Consider the following 19,988-nt stretch of genomic DNA (forward strand, 5'->3'; position numbering starts at 1 on the left):
GGTGCCAAGTCCAGTTGTAGGTGCATTAAAGATTAATATAACAATGATAGATCGTCAGACAGGCACAACTGTGACAGGTTGTCGTTAGGATGGTAAATTTAACAATAAAAGATTGTCCAGGTAGAAGTAGCCTATATACCGGTGACAGGTCGAGTTGCAGGTACATATGTATGAAGGTACATATGTACATATGTTATAATGTATATATATGCATTATAACAGTGTCCTGCAACAGAAAGAGTTTACCACAGCTCGGAAATTGCCAGCTGTGATGGTTATCTTCTCCTGTATGAGTGTGAGCATCAGTAGCCATGAGTCGCATTGAAGTGATGTCATCTCCCTCCCTTCGATTGATTGGCTAGAGGAGGAGCTGTCAATCTAGAACTAGTGGACCAATGGTGGCGCTTAAGCCCAGCCTAATTTACATGAAACTCGAACTGCAACATTTGGAAAAGCAAGAGCAGAACGTAGAAAGAAGAGCAAAGAGAAAAACTGCACAAGCGCACAAAAGAGCAAAATATAAGCAGAAAATGTAAAGAGAGCAGAAAGAAAAGAGTAATAAAAGCAAGGAAAACAACTTTTAAGAACGCATAAACACAAGTTTAAGATTTGTGCAATATCATTTTTAATGTGTTTAAAGTTTTGATTCATGCTTGTTATTTTTTTAAATGTGCTTTTGATTTTTCGATTTACGATTATTATATTTTGATCCGTGACCATGTTCTTTGCCATTCCGATCATTTTGCATTATTTTTTTTAAGTTTGTGCTATATATTTTTACATGTGTTTTTAATTTTGTGATTCACGTTTATTATTTTTTGATCCGTGACTGCAATACAATTGGCGGGAATCTGACCCCATAGCACTAGGCTACCCGTTTCAGCCGCATATATGTCCATTGAAAATGAACGCATTTTAGTACAATGCAAATACATTAAACCACCATATATGTGTACTACTGACCATTAACATGGGTTTCATGGAGTGGAAGATATCATGACTAGTTGCCTATAAGTATTCTAATGGTGCAAAAAGTCAAAATTCAGAGGCATTAATAACCTTTATTGGAATGTAAATGTACATCCAAGCTTAACTGCAGAAATTTGTGAGGGCAACGGACAAGAAAAATGCGGGTAGTTTTGGTGTACCCAGGGCAGGCTTAGTAACAATCAGGGCTTGACATTAACACCTGCCAGCTGTTTTCAGCTGTTTCAGTTCACACCGCACCAACAAACGCCAGCAAACTCTCTGTTGGAGTTTGTTGGATAGGTGTTGGCGTTGGTCGGAGTCTGTTTACCCGACTGAACATGTTTAAAGGTGCCATCGAATGTTTTTTTACAAGATGTAATATAAGTCTAAGGTGTCCCCTGAATGTGTCTGTGAAGTTTCAGCTCAAAATACTCCATAGATTTTTTTTAATTAATTTTTTTAACTACCTATTTTGGGGCATCATTAAATATGAGCCGATTTATGCTACTGCCCCTTTAATTCTCATGCTCTCTGCCCCCAAGCTTGCGCTTGCCTTAAACAGTACATAAACAAAGTTTACACCCTCAAATGGATCTTTACAAAGTGTTCGTCATGCATGCGGCATGTATGCGTCGGATTATGTGAGTATTGTATACTGTTATATTGTTTACATTCTGAATGAATTTGAGGCTGTGCTCTGTGGCTAACAGCTAATGCTACACTGTTGGAGAGATTTATAAAGAATGAAGTTGTGTTTATGAATTATACAGACTGCAAGTGTTTAAAAATGAAAATAACGACGGCTCTTGTCTCCGTGAATACAGTAAGAAACGATGGTAACTTTAACCACATTTAACAGTACATTAGCAACATGCTAACAAAACATTTAGAAATACAGTTTACAAATATCACTAAAAATATGATGTTATCATGAATCATGTCAGTTATTATTGTTCCATCTGCCATTTTTCTCTATTGTTCTTGCTTGCTTACCTAGTCTGATGGTTCGGTTGTGCTGCTCCAGACGTTAATGCCTGCCCTTGTCTAATGCCTTTCATAATGTTGGGAACATGGGCGGGCATATGCAAATATTGGGGCGTACACCCCAACTGTTAAGTGACAGTGGGTGTTATGTTGAGATTCGCCTGTTCTTCGGAGGTCTTTTAAACAAATGAGATTTATATAAGAAGGAGGAAACAATGGAGTTTGAGACTCACTGTATGTCATTTCCATGTACTGAACTCTTGTTATTTAACTATGCCAAGATAAATTCAATTTTTGAATCTAGGGCACCTTTAATCGGCGTTTGTTTGGTCGTCTGAGCATCCAACAAACTCTGACGTAATCTGACCTGTTCACGAACCGTTGCCATGACGATGAGGCAAGTCCCCTTTAAAGACAGCTGTTTGATCGCGCCTGCGCCTCACGCGCACACAACAAAGCACTGGAAACGTTACATCGCAGCTTGTTCGTTATGAAAAATAAAATACAGTTTTAAAAAAAAAAAACATATAAAAGGTACAATAGTCTGTAGTGCAATCCGTGCCATTCAGCAAGAGCACTGCTCCACTTCACTGAAAGAGAGAGGTATACCATGAGAGCAATGCAGGTTTACCTTAAGTTTCGTTTTAAATTAATTCGTTTTGGCTTGTTTAGTTGTATATGACTATGTGTCACATAAATAAAAGGGTCGCGCTTAAAAAAATAAAAAAAAAAAGTTTAAAAACCGGTATACGATTTAAACGTCTCTCTATCGAACTAACATTACGTTACCTAGCTTAATTTGCAGAGGACGAAGAGAAAGCACCCGTTTGATAGCCTAAATGAGCCAGTAGTGTAGAAATAATAACTTATAAGAAATCATCAGTGCCGGCCCTAGCCTCTTTGGCGCCCTAGGCAAGATTTTTTTTGGCGCCCCCTTATATTGCGATTTATCCAAAGGGGCGAATCTAGAATATTATTTATAGGGTGGCAAAGGGGTGGCATGTTCACAAACATTGCATTACCAGAAAGTATCTATATACTGTTTAAAATTAATAAATAACAAAATTTCAATATCCATCTTGGCACCAAGTAAATAAACTATATGAAAAACTTCTAAATGAGTCTGAACTTGTATCACTAAAGGAGATGAGCAGTTTTATCAATATTACACAGGCTACCTCAATGGTATAAATCACATTTTAGTGCAAGAGCAACAGAACAATTTTTGAGTTTCTGTTATTAACAGAGGTGGGAATGTCTGTGTGTGTTCACCCACACCCTATCAACCACATACTCTAGCAACACCCCAGCAACTGCATAGCAAGAGCCTAGCAACCACCCAGAATATCCTAGCAACCACCTAGCAACACTTTAGCAATCATCCACAACATATATTCTGGCCTAACTGACCAAAGTTCTTACATTTTTTTTTAAACAAGACTTGAAGTTGGGTTTATGACATGCCAACATAAATTTGTCCTTAAAACTTTTCAGTCTCTATTGTTTTTCTTGATTGCTAATGCACAATTCATGAAACAATTCAACATTTTCTCACAGCAAAATACAATATCAAAACTATACACCAACTTGCACAAACCTCAAACGTCCAGGTCAAAATAAAATGTTCTAGTCAAAACGTATTCTTGTCTGACAAAATCAAACTTTGGCATCAGATGACACACAAAACTTAACAAATACACAGACTACTGCACTGCCCAGTGAACACTAGTGAGATCAATTCATATAACACTGTAACAAAAATACCTTTTTCATTTTACTATTATAAATTGATCTTGCAGTAGATGAAAAGCATGAGAAAAATAAGTATGAACTTGGTATGCACCAAAATACAGTATACTGTCAATTACAGTAAAAGTAAATTCAGCATCCTCTGCACATTTGGCTAAATTTCATTACAGTATACAGTACTATAGCAGTGTATTGGTCTTCTGACACAAGATTATATCCCTGGGCAATCATTTCTCAACACTGCAAAAAATACAGTACACATATAACAAATGGTTACAAAGAAAGTTGACAATCACAACATTGAGGGTGTACAACGTGAAATTTCCCTCATCTAAAGTAGCCTACATGGTACTGTTTAAAACCCCTGTAAATTATTCTTTCAGCTCTCTCAGATTTTGACTGGTGTGTCATCAGTTTTGCTACCCAATATTGTCATTGGTAAACATTTTGAGAAATGTGTCTTTGTTTTGAGAACTGAACGAATAGTTTGGGAAACTGGGCCAACTGAATCACTTATAATGTGTTAGCAATCTAGAAAAGCTGAAATATGTTTAGATTCTTACCCCAACTCTGCTATTAGTTTCTGTGATCGGATCATCGGGATCTCCGTATTGATTTCATGTTATTGGTTCGTCGGATGGCAAAAACAGGCTAACGTTACCTTTATCCATGATGAAAGTGGAGCGGGCGGTCGCTGAATCAGCTCGCCAAAAAACTACGAAAATGAATCTCAGACATATTCGGATGGGACTACATTTCTCACAGGACTTCTGACTTAGCCGAGAAGCAGTAATTTCCGATTCACGTACAAATATGGAAAAAAAATCGTAAGTGAACTTGGTTTCGCTGTGTTTTTGACTCTCAAAGAATCGGTTCATGAGAGTCATTTGTTAATGAATCACACTGGGCGCGCTGCGTGCAACCATCATGCACAGTTTACTGAAAGACGTGCTTTCTTGCCATTACTTTGCGTTACGCAATTTTTTTAGTCATCATATTGAAGTGCCGCTCCTGAAAAGCAGTACTTGAAACACTGCTTATTTTATTCTGTGATAATTGTGGGGTGGCAAAGCTTTTTCTTAGGGTGGCAGATGCCACCCCGGTAGATCCGCCCCTGTCCACGCATCCGGCCTCTTTGGCGCCCCTAGCGAGATTGCGCCCTTAGCATTTGCCTATACTGCCTATATAACGGGCCGGCTCTGGAAATCATCTTTTTTGAGTAATGCCCCCAACACTGACTATTACTGCGTTCACGTCACCTCGTATTTACCGGAATCTTGACATGACAACACGTGACGTTATATTCGGAGCTGTTCACGTCCTTTTGGTCCTTGGACTAGGAATTATGCGTTTCCATGACACCACTATCAACACCTAAATGAATCTACAGCGGTCAGGTGGAACATGTGGGAGATCTCAGAAAACTACCAGCTTACAAGCTGTAATTACGATCTCTACGAGGACGTGAACGCTTTTTACAAGCTCGAATCTCGTCCAGGGGCGTAAATCGCGGGGGGGACGGGGGGGACATGACCCCAAAAATATAATTAAATACCACTCTAAGTATTGTAAATAAATGATATATTTTTAAAATAATTGTTTAACAATTAAAGCAATACAAACGCAAACAGCGTTTTAAGTTTAGAAACATTTTGAGTCACCCCTCCCTTGCCTCACAGTGGTTTGGTCCACCGCGCACGTCACACTCGTGCGTGTAGAAATCCGGCGGCGCCGGCGGGAGAGACAGACGGTAGTTGAGGAGCTCTAGTAAGTAGGCTGTTAAGGCTATTTTATTCAAAAACATCGGATGAAGTGGTTATTTTTGCTTTAATGCTGACGACGCTGAGTAATTAGTCATAACAAAAAAAGCAAGATGATAACATGATTTTTTTTTTTCCGTGAGCTATTTTAGCAATTATAATGTTACCTAGCGTGTTTGGTAGCTTGTTTACAATAGTTTGTTGGATACTATGTCACCCACACCAACAACAATTAACCGTGTGATAAGAATATGTGAACTGTAATAAGGCTAGAAGATTTACTGTTGTGTGTTGGGTTTTGCTCAAAGTATATTCATCGTATTTTGGTGACTTGGTTGTAAAAAACTTCAAAAATATTCCAATAAATAAATGATTTTGAATATTTTGGTCAATTTAGTAAGTTTTTTTTTTTATTGAACCAAAGAGAAACATTGAGCATAATGGCAGTCTACATGCTACACTAATAATAGTAGTAAGGTTTTCTTCTGTGTAACATTACGTTACATATATCCTTTATAAGTAAAATTGTGGCTGTATTATTTGTGTCCCCTTCAAAAATTGCTCTTGAGAAATTTTATGTTTATTGTCCCCCCCTACTGTCCGATGAAATTTACGCCCCTGCTCGTAACTACAGGAATTACAAGGCCGCGTGAACGCACCTTTTAGTCCTCCTTGCTGGAGTGTGACGTGATTTGATGTGCAGGTGTGATGGATTACGTACAAACCAATAGGGTGTCAGAATGGTACGTTATATGTTTTATCTTCTCATCCAACCACAATCAAATTCACTCTATCCGGATGGCGCGATTTATCTGGATAGTTTTTTTTTTTTTTAAAGCCGGAATGAAAACAAGCCATGTAAGGAGTAGAAAGTACAGATAATTGCGTGAAAATGTAAGGAGTAGAAGTAAAAAGTAAGCTGAAAAATAATTACTCCAGTAAAGTATAGATACCCGAAATTTCTACTTAAGTAAGGTAAAGAAGTATTTGTACTTCGTTACTTGACACCTCTGATAATTATTATATTATTATTATTTGCGAGTTTCGTTTATTCTTGTTGTTGTTAATTTCTATATCATGTAGCCGCGTTTCCATTACACATTTGCGCAAAACCTTTGCGATATTTTTTTTAACCATTTCGTTATTTTGGCTTGAAATTTCGTTTGTTGGAAATATGAACTGAATTTAGAAATGCTTTTGAATTTTTTTTTTTTTTAAAAACCGTTGCGTTTAATAAACAAAATGAAGACAGCGTTTGGAGTGGAGTCACATTAAAGGTACAATATGTAAAATTTTTGCAGTAAAATATCCAAAAACCACTAGGCTATTGTTATATATTTTGTCCAGCTGATTACTAACAATATCTCTAATGTTTTCAACTCCTTGTAAATCATGAGAAAATTCCCATTCTAAACAGTGACACGGGGCAGTGCAGTAGCCTGTCAATGACGTCAGTTACCCTTTGTTACCGCCTTTACTGACGTAGAAACCACATGACAACAGTGCCGTGGACAAATGCGGAAGTAGAGTTAGCGTCCAGCAAACCACTAGCTTGCTTCAAGCAGTTCCTTATTTACTTCTTGCACGTTTTATGGTGGATTGTGTTACTTATTTATGGATCATAATTACTGTTTACCATCTGCCGCTGGTTCTGTCGACAAGGACAGCTCCCATAAACTCATGACCAGAAAAGCAGAAGCGGCGCCGGCGACTGTGTCATAATAAAAGTCCCTCCGCTCGTGAGGCGTGTGTTGATCAATCGCTCCAGCTCCTCGTTCAGCTCCCGCAACACTCGCTCCTGCTCTGCTTCATACAGTAATGTTAATAATCGCATCCACCAACATGAGTTCTTCCAGACTCCAATCCCCATTCTTTTGCACCGTCCGTTGAGATGGAGACCACATGTCCCAAGTGTCCGCTCTAAAACTTGGCGTCATCAAACTACAGCTTTGTTTTGAATAGGCTTCTAGCGACCTCTAGCGGAAAAAAATATCACAAATTGTACCTTTAAAAGGCAGAAAAGGCATAAAGTTATGCCCTCTCTCTACTCGAAATTCAGCTCAGTCACACACAGCGTAGGGCTGTCGTGGAGACTATACGCAAATAAATGCAGTTTACCCATCTCTGACATGTCAGAAATAGTTCATCCACCTCTCAACAGTTTATGCAATGCGGGCAGCGCGCTGAAAATCAAATGTAACAAGTTTACTCAGCGACCAATAAGCATTGACCTGTGATGACCAAGCCTAGTAACATGTCATGAACAACCAAAATTAATGTTTTCCCCGTTGATTTCATTTTATTTAATTTAAGTTACAGTTTGTATATTTAATATTAAAAGAATAACTAAAAGTTTTTTTTTTTTTGGCCACGCCATGGCCTGTGGTAGGTGGGGCATCAATGACCGCTAGGGGGCCACGGCCCTCGAATGCCCCACCAGGAGTCGTGTTTCCTGACAGCCAGATTTCGATGCCGGGGAAATATGAGCAAATCTGCCTGTGAACGCTATAGAAATACAATGTAGGTAGGCCTAGGTCTAAATATGAGTGATCACTTATATGAATGTTATATATATCGTCATATCATCCAGCCCTAAAACTTGTATAGTTTTTGTCAGTGTTTATTTATTAAAACACCCAATTATGCAGAATATAAGTATTTAACTGATGAGTTGACAACAATATATAACAATACAATATATTGGGTATGATTTTACCCCAAAATCCAACATTTTGACACAAAATGATAATTACAAATCCATTTCTCTGCCTGGAGTCAAGTGCAGTTGTTTCTGTGAATTGCAGCGATCCATTTGCTTCTTTTTTCTGTAGCTTTTGGCAGTCTGTAAAAATATACCTCAGATTTTGTGTCAAAGCTATTTGTACAGTCAGTCTCAAAACTCTTTCCCGTTTTGGATGTGTTTTTCGTGGCATTCACGGTGAAAACCAATGCTGCCACTCAGTCTTTTTGCCACTCAGTATTGTGAGAAAGAGATCAAGTGAGCGAGTTTATTAACTGCATTCAGATTTAGCATTTTTCTTCAGGTCAGTCCTATGTTCATAATAAAACATGAACAATGTTTAAATGTCCGATGTATTATCTTGTCCTTTTAACAGTTAAGGGGTTTTCCCGTGACCGACGGCGCTAGTCAAAGCATTTGAGTATGAGGTCTCTGCGGAACAAAAATGGCCATTTCTGTATTTGTGTTTTCAAACTGGTGGGTGTTCATGCAATGAAAATGATCCCCTTCACCTGACCCTGACCGGCAGGGTTGTCTTGTGAGTGCACGTAGAACCATGATTTTGAATCAGTTAGCTCTTGAATCTCCGCAACTCTAGTTCCTACAAACACTTTAAAGTGGCATGAGTCTGATTGAAGCCAGTTGAGAATGGTTGTAGAATCAGTCCAGTAACTGAAACTGCTGATGTCCAGTGAGAGCTCTCTTTTCAGAACTGCTGCCAATTGTGCTCCAGTTAGAGCAGCACATAGCTTAAGTCGGGGAATTGTTTGCTGCTTCTTTGGAGCTACTCGTGATCTAGCTGCCAAGAATGACACCTCTACTTGTCCTTTGCTATCTTCAGTGCGGAGATAGGCTACAACACTGTACGCTCGCTCTGAGGCATCACAGAATGTGTGCACACTTCTTGAGCTGATCAAGGGATCTACCTTTGTAGTGTAGCATCTGGGCAGTGTGACACAGGAAAGTTGTGGAAGCTCATCTTCCCATGTGAGCCATGCATTCCTGAGGTCTGTGGGCAGTTCAGGGTCATCCCATTCTCTTTTTTTGTCCCAGAGCCTCTGGACTATGATCTTAGCTCTAGTGGTAAATGGGGTGATTAATCCCAATGGATCGTACTGACTGGAAAGGATGCTATATATGTGTCGCATAGTGGGCTCAGTTTTTACGACATGACCATGTTTATAACCAAGGGTGTCGGATCTACACTGCCACCTAAGTCCTAATGTACGCTCCTGGGGGTCGGCCCTGTCTGAACTAAACCAAAGCTCATGGTTCTCTGACCTGATTTGCTGCGGTAGGTGTTGTAGCAGTTGGGGTGTGTTTAATAGCCCATTGGCGCAGTTCAAATCCACCCTCGGCCAGCAGATGTCGCATGTCCTCCACTAATTGTCTGGAAGTCTCAAGAGAGGGAATACTTTGCAACCAGTTGTCCACATAGAAACAACGATCTACTGATGCTCGTACCTCACTGTCTGGTTGGCTGTGATCAGCAACATGTTTCTGAAGAGCAAAGGTTCACGTGGTGCAAAATGGTAAAACTGACCACTGGTAGACATCAGGTGCGTTGGTTGGTTTCAGATCTCGCCACAGGAATCGCAAGAATGCTTGGTCTTCTGGCAGGAGACGCACCTGATGAAACATCCCCTTTATGTCGCTGCTAATGGCTACTGCATACTCTCAGAAACGGAGAAGTACTCCCAGCAAGGTCGCACCCAGAGTTGGCCCAGGAATAAGATATTCATTCAAGCTCAGCCCTTGGAAGTTGAAAGAACAATTGAATACAATCCTGTGCTTTTCATTGTGGTGGACCATGTGGTGTGGAATGTACCACCCTGGAGTCTGTACAGCTGTGGATTGGGGAATTTTCTTCACATAGCCTGCTTCTAGCAGCTTGTTCATTTCAGACTTGTACACTTGGGATTTCTCAGAGCTCTGTGCCAGCTGATTTTCAGTCCTTCGCAAATGAGGCAGTCCTGCTTCCTTTGGAGCAGCTAGAGGTAGAGGACTGGTTTTCCACAGGAGGGGGGGGGGGGGGGTAACATATCTTTGCACACCTTCAACTTCAACCCTCATTGTTTTCTCCTCCAGCATGCGAATAGCTTCTGCATCTTGCTTTGACCTTGTCACAAGTCGCTCATTTTGGTAGGGCAAGATGTCCATCTGCCACAACCGCTCAACTTGACTGAACAGATCATTAGGCGCAAGGCTTACAGCTGTGAAAAAGCACTGTTGTGTGTGTGAGATGTGCTCGAGGAACTTTGATGGACCTTGGAGTGTCCATCCCAGACGAGTTTTCACAGCTGTACGCCGAACTGGCTCAATGGGGGTGATCAGTTGTGGGTAATCTGACCCAATGAGCAATAATGGCCTTGCATGGTCAATTGACTGAAGAGGTAGGCCTCTGAGATGGCGATATCTTTTTTGAAGTGTTTCAATTGGGTAGGAATGAGGTGCTAATCCAAGCTCCTCAGCTGTGAAGACTCTCTTGATTGCAAAGTTGCGATTTGATTGTGCAGCAGGACTCACTGAGAATGATACTGTGGAGCCATGGATAATGCGGATGTCTTGGCGCACTGTGCGAAGAGACAGGTCTTCAGGCTTACCGTGGAGGTTGAGTTGCTGAGCTGCCTCATGGAGAAGTATGGTGCGCACTGAACCATCATCTAGCAGTGCATATGTATCCAGTGAAAAGTTGCGTATGATGACTCTGCACAATTTCAGTAACACTCTACTTCTGCCAGTTAGTCAATCAACGTATAGAGTTTCTATTGTGGTGCTGGTGGACTGAGTGATCTCTCCTGTTTCTTTGGTAGCAGTAGCACTCGTTTCATTGTTGGCCTCATGCAGAATTTCTAAATGTCTCCTTTGACACTTCTTGCATTTCGCCTTAAGAGTACACTGACCTGCTTGATGATCACGCCCACATTTCCAGCATCTCTGATTGGATCTGATCCAAGCCACAATCTGCTCTTTGGTCAGCAGCTTGAAGTTTGAACACTTATTGAGATAGTGTTGAGTTGTATTACAAAAGGGGCAGTATTTCTTTGATTTCTCTAGTGTTCTCATCTCAGACACTATTTTTTGGCGAACCGATTCAGCCTTGGAGACTGGACTGTGCTTGCTTCCATGGAAGATGGCAGTAGATTTGAGTGATAATTTTGGCACTCTTTGATGGTCTTTGTGGAAACTCTGTCTCTCTCTACTGGAGTCAATACTGAACTGGGTACCGTCCTCCTGCACTCTCACCTCATACTCCAACCATTCTGCAAATTCAGTCAAGGTAGGGATAGGTGTCTTGAGTGGATTGACATACCTCTTAAAGTTTGCTCGGAGATCGTGAGGTAGTTTAGCTAGGAGGCGGGAGACGTGAGACCCACAAGTCAGTTCTGTATGTCCAGGACTTCCTAATTGATCCAGCATTCCAACCAGGGCCTGTACTTTCAGTGTGAAAAGCCTGAATGCTCTGGTGTCACCACTTCTTATGCTGGGTCCATCCATCAGAACAGCAATGTGTTGAAGTGCAAGTTGATGGGGTTGCCCATAGAGTTCTGTTAGAGCCCGCATGGTATGACTGTAAGGGTACCGGCTGTTACTGTAGGAGTCAGCAATGAGCAATGCTTCCTCAAACTTCAAGTGATTTAAAGCGATCTGTAGCATCAGCAGGTAGGAGATTGTCAAGAGCTACTTTTAACCTGGTGAACTCCCGTGGATCCTCTTTGGTGAAGTTAGGAATGGTTGGGGTTGGACCACGATAAGTGTTCTCTTGACTGGGTGGCAATGATGAACGATATGGCATGAATGGTCTCTGTCGCCTGGAGCTAGGGTTGTAATAGTGTGTGGATAGCTGCCTTGGCTGTTGGTAGCATTCATCAGCATGCTTAGCCCTCTGGGGTGTTACTGCATGCTCTGGTGATGGTGAAGTTGATCTGACGTCTTTAAAGACAAATGCGCGATCAAATGTAAACAGTATAAAAGAACAAACTTACTCTTTGATGCGCGCACACATGCAATTACTCAATATCGTGGCAGAATGGCATTATCATCAATGTTAGGTTTGTCTCGCAGCAGTAATAATAAAGACGATAATAACTGAATTCTAAACTGCGTCAGCATACGGGTCCTTTTCACCTTCTGGGTCCTAACTATAGGCGAGTGACTGATGCCTGACTAAATAACAAGAGCAAATTAACCAATACACATACAAAGAATGAATGAACATATTAATCACTGGCCCTCAGTTTAGTACATGTGTCTTGTTCTGTGTTCACAACAATTCAGTCTTTTCAATATAAAAGTCTTCACTACTGAGTGAATCCTTCATAAAGACAGTCTTTGCCGCCATCTAATGACTAAATAATGTAACTTCTGTTGCTGTTCACGGTCAGGGACTTTTTTTGGGGGATGGAAGGAAGGCTTTTTTCATGAAAGTTGCATTGATACATATTTTTTGCTTTAATATATGTATTGTGTGGTAACCGTTTTATAAAAGCAATAAGGTACACGAGTGTGCTCCGCTTCGCGTCGTGCCTAACAACAACCTTCAGCCGTAACTTATTCACGATATAGCACAGCCTCTGTACCTTATTGCTTACATATAAAAAAAATCAACATTGTATAAATTATGTGAATTTCTTTGGGTATTTATAAGTTACAGCAGCCCTGAAATGACATGCTAATACATTTGAGCCTGTACTATTTTTATTGAACAAAGCTGTAATTTATTGTTATACATTTATGTATATGTAGTTATATTACCTTAATTTTGTTTCATTTTAATCTTTAAATCATTTGTTGTTCCACACAAGATTTAGGTCCTTTGCTTGTGCTTTAATCATTAAAGTGATAATGATTAATTCATTTATGCAAATCTTTTCTGATCAATGGAAAAATATGTATTTCTTGAACAGCCTAATTTGCTACTTTACCTTCATTTTGTTTAGTTAGTTCATTCATTGTAACCTTTAGGTCCTCCCACTTCTTTGCTTGTGCTAAAATAAAGTGCATACAGTAAAAAAAAAAAAATAAATAAAAAATTGAAAGTGATGTGTGGCCAAGTATGGTGTCCCAAACTCTTTTATAGTTATCTAGATATGTTCTTCACATTTGTCAGCAGTGTCACATACCTGTGATTTCTGTTCTTAATCGGTCCATTTCCATCAGATATTAGTGCCAACTGAAATATTGTTCTAGTCTCAAAGGCCACAACTTGCGTAAATGTTTAAACTGTCCAATATATTGACTTTGCACTGAAAAACTAGGTTTTGAAGGAATTTGTTTTAGACAGTCACTATGAAATGGAAAAGGTATTGTGTATTTTGTGCTTCATTTATTTACTTAAACATTATTATTATTTCCTCATTGTTCTGCAGTAAAGATGAGTGACTCCAGAAAACAGTAAAAGAGCATTAGATGGAATAATGTGACACCCAAAGTTTATTATTTTGATAAAAATGCTTTTATGGGTTACATTTCACACATTGACACAAATGTAGGTCAAATAGGACATTTTAACATAGGTTTTAGAGAAAACCCTTGATAGAATACTTACTTCATGGTGCCGTAAAAATAGGTGATATATTTTAAGTACAAGTTAGTTTCAAATGTACTGACTTTTAGTCTTACAGACAGAAAAAAAAAAAAACAATCATGTGATGCTTTTGAATCATCTTGTATGATTAGTCTACAAAGATGCTGTGTATGTTCAGATCACATGGGGAAAAGCAGATGTCCACTAAAGGTGCTGTGATGATATTCATTGTCATTAATCACAAAATCAGGATAGAGATTTACACATATTTCATCCCCCTTTTCCAGCAGCAGAGAAACTCCATTTGAAGAGCTGATAAAACCACTATTTTGAAGTGCATATGTAGAAATTTCATGCTGGCCGTTCCTAAACAGGCCTGCGGAAATCCCCCCCTTTGAACTTCCATAAGCCTTAGAGAAAACCCTGAATACATACACTCCCTTCATGGGTGCTGTGAAGATTCCTGTATTGAACAAAAATGACATAAATCACTCAGGATTTTTAAAAAAAGTCACATTCATCATGTGATTATATAATGTGATTATACCTGTATTTGCATCATAAGCATCTCCATTATTGAGGAAGATGTGTTTGTAAATCGCCGTTTGTAAAGTGCTGTTTGGTCCAATAGTGGACGACAGAGAAACTGAGAAAGCCACTTTTGAAACTAAGACATAAAATATGTCAATTAAATTAAATATGATTTCATTGGACACACTTTAAAGATTTACCTTCTATAGAAACAATATACCATTTAGATTCATTTAGATCTTTTACAAATCTGTATTTCGTTACTTTACCTTCATTTTTGTTTAGTTAGTTCATTCATTGTAACATGCAACTCCTCCAGCTTCTTTGCTTGTGCTAAAATAACAATCATTAATTTTTCAGTGCATACAGAAAAAAGCAATTAATCACTTTTAAATCATCCACAGTGCTGAACAGATGAGTGTTATAGTGCTGTTAGATCATAAAAATACCAATTAATTTTATGGTAGGACTTGTGTTATAGACAGTATGTAGACAAAACTAAACTACCTTTTCATAACAAGGAGTTTTGTTGAAAATGTGTATTTAACCCTTAAATGCATGACTGTTTTGCCAATCATTCTTACATATTCGGGTCTTCATCGACCCGGATCTATATCTAACACTGATGGATCTCTACCTGTCGCGATAATATAAAACTCCTCTGATATTAGAGTAACAATTACAGAAGAATAAAATAAAGCTTATTTTGTTACCTTTTGGAGCTTGAAAGGGCTCCGTTTGAGCAGATGTTTTATGCCATCATCACTGTCCTCGTCAGAGCTCCTTTCCCAGTAAATTAAGCAAATAATGGGCTAGTGTTATGTTTGAGTTCATGAATATGAGCCCATTCGCGATCTCAAACGTATTCAAAACTATATAATTTTCAACATCTTAAAAATCAATATTTCCATCACAAACAACTTCACCAGATCCATCCAATAACAGTTACAGTCATATTTGATTGCGTTCAGTACTTGTTCTGCAGTAAATCGCTGAGCCATTTCATGTGTCTCTTATTATTCGTTTTCTGTCTTAATGAGTCGTCACTTCAGCATTGTGTATCAGACATTGCCACCTTGTGGAATAAAGGTGAATTGCACTTATTCCTAAATCTAAGATTCAATTATTGTTGTGAAGAAAAAATATTTTTTTCTTGTTATATTCTTTATAATGAATTGATTGAGGATTACCAAGAAGGTTGATGTCTAACTTTAAAAAATTAACGAGGAGGAGGGTAGTGAATGACGTCCCGGGTCACTAAAGACCCGAGGTATGCATTTAAGGGTTAAAGCTCTCTATGTTATTAAAAACACATTTGTCAGCAGAGCTGGGTAGATTACTTAAGTTGCTGATTACAAATTACATGACAAAATTTGTAATCAGTAATATAATCTCTTAGATTACAATTTGATGTCACATATATTGTAGGATAATCTTGTACTATTTTGACAGATACAAAGATTCCAAAAAATATATATTCTATTCACCAACAAGAGCCTCAACAGATTCTTTGTAAAGTGCAATATGGACAGTTCAAAATACTAATGTACCTGTTAGTGTTTGCTGATAGTAACACTGAATAAAACAAAATCACATCTTATATTTACTTAAAATTAAGTAAATTTAGAAAACGGCAACATTACAAAAACAAATATTCTTGTTGTTGCTGATTTCTGTGCACGATTCCTCACCCCTCCCCCTCACTGCTGGAAAAACTCGGAGAATCATGAAGCGTATATAAGCGGCAGGTTTATTATGGAAAATATATTAACTTTAAAAAAATGAAAAATTACGAGAATCAATCAATTGTGAACAACTTACTGACATTTTGTAAATAATATTTCATCATGTAATCCATAAAAAAGTAAGAGAATTTTAAAAAGTAGTTTACACTAATTACAAGTAGCTACTTGATTTTTGAAATCTGATTACGTAATCCAGATGACATGAAATCCGTTATTTCCCAGCTCTGTTTGTCATCAGTGTCACATACCTGCATTTTCCTTCTCCATAGATTTCATCCTTGCTTCCATCTTCCCCAGTTCTTCAAGGATGTTTATGTTTGGTGAAAGCACATCATCTGCTGGTATAGCCCACACATTGAGCATTGAGACTGTTATAAGAATCCACATTGTGCTGCCGGTAACTAACAATGTACTGCATCAACTGAATTTATAGAACAACATCTTGCGTAATTGTTTAAACTGTCCAGTAGACTTTGCACTGAAAAACTAGATTTTGAAGCAGTATTTATTTAAACAGCAACTATAAAATAGAGAAGGATTTGAGTGCTTGTAACGAAAACATTAACCAATATTGTGCTTTATTTTCTTAAACATTATTTTGCCCAATCCTTCTTTTCCATATTGTTCTGCTAAAAAATTTAATTGGATAAAAGTCTCTTTATTTACGTTAAATGAAGATGAGTGACTCCAGAAAACAGTAAAAGAGCATTAAATCATGGAATAATGTGACACCCAAAGTTTATTATTTTGATAAAATGCCTTTATGGGTTACATTTAGCACATTTATGTACGTGTGGGTCAAATATAGGGCCTTGTAACACTACTAAAACTCTACCATGATGTTGAAATTTAATACAAACCAGGATTTTTTTCTTTTTTAAGTTCTCGTCAATACAGTGAAAATTAAATCATATTATACTTTTACCATATATTTACCATAAAGGCCTCTAAAGGTTTTAGAGAAAGCCCTTGTTTACAGTATACATCATATTGTAGGTGTCGTAAACATAGGTGATACACAGTAATATCAGCATCAAATCTGCATTAAATTTGGTCAAATTCATTCACTCGTAGTGCCTGGGAGGTCAATGTTGACAATTTTGGGGAACATAAACCCATGAATGGCATACAAATAGTAGTTAATGAACAAACTGGGTTAAGAGAAAGTATTTTAACAAAAGAAACAAAAATCACACATACTTCACCTTTAACGCAAAAAAAACACTAAACAATGACCCATTGACCTTTTAGTGGTCATTATGTGAACTGTTCATGATTTGGTTGTTTTTAAATCATGTTTTATTTTCTCCTGCAGACTTGTGTGTGGTGATTATAACGGGAACAAAATAAAACCGGCAAGTATTCTTTATCTTTCCTGATAGATATAATGATCATATGAAGTCATGTGTTGCTGATAAACTGGCGTGCTTTTGACTGGTCTCTAGGCACACACAGACAAAGTGAGTGTACTGCGGCTTACCGAGAGCCTCGTCATCTCTGCGTCTTACGACAGATCCGTCAAACTGTGGGACAGACACTAAGAAACAGGTATTTTTATTCACAGTATATTGTGGATTTGCGATCACCTCCACTTCTCCACCATCTATACAACAGTATATTCCATTTCCTTTGTTTCCCCACTTATTTCCTGTGTATCACAGGTTGGCAGGTTTGTGTGTGGCGGTCCTGTCAAGGTGCTGGAGGTGAACCCTCGTGACCCCAAGGAGCTCATTTGTGGAGATACACAGGGTCAGCTGTACTTCCTGTCCTGGAAGGGTTGATTTCCTCAGTCCGTACATTCTTAATCTTTAGTCAGTTGTAATGTTGCATTCATTCTGCACATTTTAATTTTCTTGTACGCCTTGGGCGTCTTGCACTAATGATACTATTGCCTTAAACTAAACCATGATATGAAGAATATTTGCTTTGTTATATAGGAAAGACAACCACTTCATTTTATATTTGCTTATTCAGTAAATTGTTTATTTTCAAAGATTGTACATCCTTTAGTATGAAGAGCTTTTTTGGGTGAATAAACTGTCTGCAAAAATCACATGGTGAAGAGCAGATGTCCACTGAAGGAGCTGTGATGGTGTCGTCCATCATCAAAAATCCACTGGTCAGGATAGAGATTTACCTTCATTTCATCCCCTTCTTCTAGCAGCAGAGAGACTCCATTTGAAGAACTGATAAAACCACTTTGTTGGTGTCCATGTGTAGACATGATATGCTGGTCATTTTTAAACAGGCCTGCGGTAAGGGTTTTCTCTGGATCTCCAAAAGCCTTTGAGAAAACCCTGAACACGTACACTCCCCTCACAGGTGCTGTGAAGATTCCTGGATCCAACAAAGATTCATTAGATCCATTCAAATCAGAGCATCATAGAAAGTTACAGAGATATATTAACACTATATGAACTGATTCACCTGTATCTGCATTATAGGCATCTCCAATGTTGAGGAAGACATGTTTGTAAATCAGGGTGTGAAAATCACCAGAAAATGGTCCAACACTTTGTGGTCCAAGAGAGGTCAACAGAGAGGCTGAGAAAGCCACTTTAGGAGCTAAAACATAGACTTACATATTAGATTACAAAGCATTTCCTTATATTTACACTACCGTTCAAAAGGCTCAGGTTTCGATTCTTTTTAAATGTTAAGATGAAAGAAGTCCCTTTAACTTTAGTTAAAACAGCCTTTAATTCCAGCTTTCAGTGAAGCGCGTATCGAGGCTTGTATCGCTTTAGACCAATGAAGTCACTGATGACACTTTTGTGAACCACTTGGCTGAAAAGCTTCAATGCTTCATCTCACATCACTACCTCAAATGCTTCAGAAAGCCTCGGTTTCCCATCACTAATTCAAACAGATGTTTAGACAGTAAATGAAAGCTGAAGAAATATATAAATTCGTGTCACGTATGTCCCGGTCACGTTACCTTCATTCTCTGTTGTTAGTCGTTTGATTTCATTCTCCATAGATTTCAACCTTGCTTTCAGCTTCTCCAGTTCTTCAAGCACATTGTCTGCTGGTATAGCCCACACATTAAGCATTAAAACTGTAAAAAGAAACCACATTGTGCTGCCGGTAACTAACAATGTACAGCATCAACTGAACAGGCCTTTATCAGAGTACGCGTGTGTCGTCACATCCGGCTTTGATTAGTAGCGTAAAGGTTGTTTGCCATCACGTGGTTCTGGTGCGGCGCGAAATTCAGGTGGAGGGCAAAGTGAAAATTAGAATGGGAGAGACGGAGAAAAGTCCGTACTGTGATGGTTTAGAAAGGTACAGAAAATCACAACATATTTTGGACGTGATCCTTATGTTATGAAGAGGAGCGATTTTTCTACTGAATTAAAAGACTTTCCTGCCATCGAGATTAGAGATGCGCGGATGGGCTATTATTTCATCCGCAACCGCATCACAAAACTCATCATCCGTCCGCCATCCATCCGCACCAACATTTTTGACCAATTTTCAAAACCATCCGCTGATTGGGCGATGCAAGGCGCTACTGATGACAGCCGCGAGACTAGAAAGCTCTCCGTCTCCGATCGGCGCACAGGGACAAAAATAAATAAAAAGCCTAAATTAAACACACTGTAGCTACTGTACAATATTTTCATTGTAGCCTAATAGAAAACGCATTTTGGCACATCATTTCAACTATTTAGCCTATTTTAGTCATTTACATTATAGGCTAGCCTAATAATGTTCACATTTGTTCACATTTGTAGTTGTCCATAACAACCCTTGCCTTGCACATCTAATTAATGGGCACAGTTTTTCGACTATTTTATTTATTTATTTTTATTTTTATTTATTTATTTATTTTTTATTTTTTTGCTGTGGATGTTATTGAGCTTGTAGAAATCGGAAACAACACCAATTTGCGACACAGATTAACCTTTATTGATATCTCTATCAGACAATGCCTATTTTATATGCCAAAAGAAACAACAGGCAGTAAAAGATTATTAAAA

General features: G+C 38.6%; 1 protein-coding gene and 1 long non-coding RNA gene across 2 annotated transcripts; both read right to left on the reverse strand.

Annotated features, from left to right (window-relative positions):
• Window positions 1-13,665: 13,665 nt before the first annotated feature.
• Window positions 13,666-14,963, reverse strand: LOC137003481 (uncharacterized). The gene is made up of 3 exons (XR_010891977.1): window positions 14,530-14,963; window positions 14,277-14,396; window positions 13,666-14,192 (listed from the first exon to the last, which is right to left on the reverse strand). It is a non-coding gene; the product is annotated as an uncharacterized lncRNA (long non-coding RNA).
• Window positions 14,964-18,030: 3,067 nt separating this feature from the next.
• On the reverse strand, window positions 18,031-19,936 carry LOC137003126 (cerebellin-2-like). The gene is made up of 3 exons (XM_067363170.1): window positions 18,944-19,936; window positions 18,433-18,570; window positions 18,031-18,342 (listed from the first exon to the last, which is right to left on the reverse strand). Exons 1-3 carry the CDS (start codon window positions 19,080-19,082, stop codon window positions 18,056-18,058), a joined length of 564 nt encoding a protein of 187 aa, XP_067219271.1. The 5' UTR covers window positions 19,083-19,936; the 3' UTR covers window positions 18,031-18,055.
• Window positions 19,937-19,988: the final 52 nt, after the last annotated feature.

The sequence above is a fragment of the Chanodichthys erythropterus genome, chromosome 16 (assembly GCF_024489055.1).
Source record: "Chanodichthys erythropterus isolate Z2021 chromosome 16, ASM2448905v1, whole genome shotgun sequence".
Classification (NCBI taxonomy): domain Eukaryota; kingdom Metazoa; phylum Chordata; class Actinopteri; order Cypriniformes; family Xenocyprididae; genus Chanodichthys; species Chanodichthys erythropterus.